This window comes from Puma concolor, chromosome D1 (genome assembly GCF_028749965.1).
Source record: "Puma concolor isolate L17-30 chromosome D1, mPumCon1.1.hap2, whole genome shotgun sequence".
Classification (NCBI taxonomy): domain Eukaryota; kingdom Metazoa; phylum Chordata; class Mammalia; order Carnivora; family Felidae; genus Puma; species Puma concolor.
Genome location: NC_141676.1, coordinates 3,096,570 through 3,100,943, shown reverse-complemented (window position 1 = coordinate 3,100,943; position 4,374 = coordinate 3,096,570). Strand labels below are relative to the sequence as shown.

Genomic DNA, 4,374 nt, shown 5'->3' with positions numbered 1-4,374 from the left:
TCCCCGCCCTCGCTCAGGTCCGGGAACCGCCCCCCGGACCCCACGCGCCGGGAGAACGGCCGCAGCGCGCAGGCGCAGACGCCCTCCCGGCCCGGCGCCGCCCGTTCTCCAGGGGCGCCCCCTGGCGGCGGCCGGGCGCCTTCCGGGCGGAAACGGCTACGGTAGGGCCCGGGGCGCATGCGTGGGTCCCGGGGTTCTCGCGAGATATCGGGGAAGTGGCCTCTGGCGTGGACTTCCGGTGGTGGGGCCCGCGTCGCTGGGCGCGTCAGGGGGAATCCGGGAGCGGTGGGGCCGCGGGGCCGCCGAGAGGGCCGCGGGGCGGAGCGGGGCGCTGCGCGGAGGGCCGGGCTGGGCTGAGCTGGGCCGGGCCCCGCCGTGGCCCGCCGCCATGGACCCGTTCCTGGTGCTGCTGCACTCGGTGTCGGCCGGCCTGTCGAGCAGCGAGCTGACCGAGCTCAAGTTCTTGTGCCAGAGCCGAGTGGGCAAGAGGAAGCTGGAGCGCGTGCAGTGCGGCCTCGACCTCTTCTCCGTGCTGCTCGAGCAGAACGAGCTGGACCGCGAGCGCACCGGGCTGCTGCGCGAGCTGCTCGCCTCCCTGCGGCGCCAGGACCTGCTGGGGCGCCTGGACAGCTTCGAGGCGGGCGCGGCGGCCGAGGTCTCGTCGGAGGAGCGAGGTGGGCGCGGGGGCCGGGGGGCCCGGAGGCGGGTAACCGGTCCTGGGGTGGGGTAGCGGGCGAAACGCCCAGTTCGCAGATGGGAGAGCCCAAATCCCAAAAGCTAACGTACTGTGTCTGGTTTGCAAAACGTGAACACATACACACCCCGATTCTTCCGAGTTAATTGGAAGTGACTCCGGTTAAGGAAACGGTGTTGCCCACCTCCTCTGGGTAGACAGGAGTGGACAGAGAGGGGGGTCAGGAGCCAGGGGAACCTGCCCCGCTGCTTTTGGTTTCATTCTGCCTCTGGGAATGCCCCAGCTGACCCTTTACCGCCGTGTGAGCGCCGGAAAATGGCTCTTGGGCAGGGGTTTAGTGCCCCGGACACTTCACGTACTTAATTTTCGCAGTAGCCCCAGCAGTTAGGTACTGCCGTCTGGTCCTATTCCGGTCTTACAAGCCAGAGGACAGTGCTGGGACGCGTTAAGTGACTTGCCTAAGACGCACTGCCAATACCTACCAAGGACTCAACTGAGGCGGCCTGGGGTACGCGGTTGGTATTAGAAGTCGGTTTCCAAGGACATTCAGTTGAGGAGGAGATCGTTAACCTGATACATTTAAGAAGCAGTCCCCAAAATACAGGTGATCACATTTTAGATTTACGTGTGTCCGTGTTTGTATGTATGTTGCAGGAGAGCGCGCCAGAGGTGAGCAGGTGTGGGTGGGCAGGTTGACACGGGGTGACTCTTCGTCTTTCGAGGATGACAGTGTAGCCTAGCGGTTGGGAGTGGACCCTGGCACAAGGCCATCAGGGTTTCACTGTCTGGCTGTGCTGTAGTCTAGCTGTATGACCTCAGGAAAATCACTGGGCTTCCCTGTGCCTCAGTTTCCTCATCTGCACCAGGAGCGCCCACCTCCCGGGGCTGGAAGAGGCGACGCACGAGCTGCCAGCATCTTGAGGGCTCGTAGCTAAAGACACACATTCGCAGGGGCCTCCGAGCAGCGTTTTGTCCCTCCTCTGCTCACCCTCCATTCCCAAAACAGCCTCTGGCCTGTAGTGGCCCCGCTTGCTCGTCTCTGAAAAGCAGTGACTTTTCAGCAGATGAGGACAGGGTAGCCAGGGACCAAAGACTGGTGGTCAGTCCGGGCAGCTTCCAAAATAAGAACTGGGTTGTCTCCGTTCCCCCGCGGCTGACATACACACGACCACAACTTGGGGCCTTGAATAGCAGGAAGCAGATTCCCTCCCAGAGGGGAGCCAGGAGTCAGAAATCCAGGTGTCAGCAGGGCCAGGCTTCCTCGGAGGTTCCAAGGTCCTTCCCCCTTCTCCAGCTTCTGGGGGCTGCGGACATTCATTCTTTGGCTTATGGCCACGTCTCTCCAGTCTCTGCCTCCGTGGGCACGTGGCTCCCTCTTCTGTGTACTTACAAGGATTCCTGTCACTGGATTTGGGGCCTACCTGGATAATCCAGGATGATCTCCCAAGATCCTCAACCGAATCACATCTGCAAAGACCCTTTTCCAAATAAATTACCGTTCACAGTTCTGGGGATTTGACATGACCCGAGGGCCACCATTCAACCCACGACAGGCCCTCCCTCCGCTTCCCCTGTCCCGAGCAGTTAGCTCCACGACGACCCCTTCCACGACGCCCCAGCCAGCACGTCTTTGGCAGGCCGCACCTCCTGAGTAGCGGTTTGGGACAGGGTTGGAGGCCACCCTTGGGCTTTCCGGGACGTTCTTCCCCCGGCCCCTCCACTCCTGGATGCCTTCAGCCTGCACGAGAGGACCTCTTGTCTACCCAGTGCTTAGGTTAGCCCTGAGGAGCCCACTGAGAAGGTAGGGTTACCTGTCTTCTAAAGGGCTCCCCAACTCCTGGTAAATCGTTTTGTTCTTTCCACAGACCTGCGTGCAGCGTTCGACATCATATGTGACCACGTGGGGAAGGACTGGAGAAGGCTGGCCCGCCAGCTTCGAGTGTCTGACGCCATGATCGATGCCATCGAGGAGAAGTATCCCCGCAATCTGACAGAGCAGGTGAGGGAGTCGCTGAGAGTCTGGAAGAACATCCACAAGGAGGACCCGGCTGTGTCCCACCTGGTGAGGGCGCTCAGGGCCTGCCAGCTGAACCTGGTGGCCGACCTCATCGAGGACGATCAGCAGGCCCGGAGCCTCGAGAGCGAGACCAGTCGAGGTGGCGGCACCGGCACCGTGTCCCTGACGTCACGGGACTCAGATAGGCCGTCCTCGGGAGTCCCCTGGTGACCCAGCGGCTCTTCCCCGGGGGCCTGGGGGCATCGGCACAGCCCGAACTTTGGTTCCCCCGCCAAGCTTGACCACGTGCCTTCCGCGTGCCAGTGCCGTGAAGTCCTAGCCGCGAGCCGGGACGAGGGACCCAGCGCTCAAGGCCCAGAGTGGCGTCTCCATCAGAGCTGGCATTCACTGAGCATTTGCTCTGTGCCAGACGGGACTTGGGCGCGTACAGATGCTTTCATTCGTTCCTTGTGATCGCCCCAGAGAGGGGGAGTCTGTTGTCCCATTAAATGAGGCCCTGCGGGAGGAAGTTTGGGATCCACATCCAGCACACAGAGGGACATAAAAGTCAGCGTTATCACTGTCGTCACCATACGGGTGGGGGGACAGTGCCGAGGCCAGCGGCCGGGCGGTCGGCAGCCGTGGGAAAGCAGGGAGTTGAGCCGGGGCCATGAGGCTCCAGCGTCCACACGGGCCCACAGGGTCATTCTGTTGCTCCCAGAGCCGGCCAGAGGCTTTGAGGCCGTCAGCGTAGACCCGTGTACCCGGACAGGTGGCGTGGGGAAAGCTGGTGGGCTCGTGGCCCTTGCGTGTGTCAAGGGACAGCAAGGCTTATGAGGACGGCCGGGAATAACACTGTTAAGTGCTCAGGGGTGATTGGTACAGAGTCTGTGCTCTACAGATGTTAGTTCTTAGAAGTATTATGACTTCAAAATCATGACTATCAAAATCACTGTTCTGATAATGGATTTTAGTAAGGGAGCTGGATCCTGTAATTGTAAAGAGCAGTCTTTGTGCTTCGGAGGTAATCCTCTTAAAGCCTGTGCCTGTACAGTGAGAAGCTGCACAATACAGAGAATTTCCCTCCCTGATGATGATCTCATTTCTCATGTTCTCGAAAGTCCCGTCGGGTCAGTTTCAATACCTCTTGTGGCTTATCTGAGGCTGAACTGGGAACAGCATGGCCGCTCTTCATAACGGTTCCAGGAGCCGCCAGCAAGGGAGCTTTTGCCACCTCTCGCCAGCCCCTGGCCCGCCTGTCTCTGAGAGGCACCAGAGAGTCGCGGGGCTGTCCCTCGTTCGGGCCTTCTGGCCACGGCCTTGAGAAAGCCACCCGTGATGTCCTTCCGTGCCACCTTGACCTTAGGCTGGACGAGGCGGCCCGCTCGGCAGACCGCGGACACCTGGCCGGGAGCACAGGCGTTAACCAGTTCACGGGTTCGGGCGCTGCCAGGGGGCTGAGCCAGTCTGGGGCCCGTGCCACCGCGGCCTGGCCCTGCATCGTGTGCCGGGCGTGTGCCCCACGTGCCAGCATGCCTGCGTCTCGGAGAGCCTGTGTCAGAGCGGGTTCTGCGGGTAACAGACGTCGTCACGGCCCGTAACTGTCGGCGGCTTTGCTGACGAGTAGCTTTGGGCAACAGGTTTTCCGGAAAATGTGCCCCTACCTGTAGGACAGGCGGACTTC

At 61.4% G+C, this 4,374-nt stretch overlaps 1 protein-coding gene across 1 annotated transcript; it reads left to right on the top strand.

The window, feature by feature from the left end:
• The first annotated feature begins 213 nt into the window (after positions 1–213).
• On the top strand, positions 214–3,782 carry FADD (Fas associated via death domain). Its single transcript, XM_025915446.2, has 2 exons — positions 214–674; positions 2,560–3,782. The coding sequence occupies exons 1-2, from the start codon at positions 389–391 to the stop codon at positions 2,919–2,921; spliced, it is 648 nt and encodes a 215-aa protein (XP_025771231.2). The 5' UTR covers positions 214–388; the 3' UTR covers positions 2,922–3,782.
• Positions 3,783–4,374: the final 592 nt, after the last annotated feature.

Coding starts and splice junctions, on each gene's coding strand:
- FADD (XM_025915446.2), top strand. CDS start 389: ATGGACCCGTTCCTGGTGCTGCTGCACTCGGTGTCGGCCGGCCTGTCG. Junction 675..2,559: donor GGTCTCGTCGGAGGAGCGAG/GTGGGCGCGGGG, acceptor TTCTTTCCACAG/ACCTGCGTGCAGCGTTCGAC.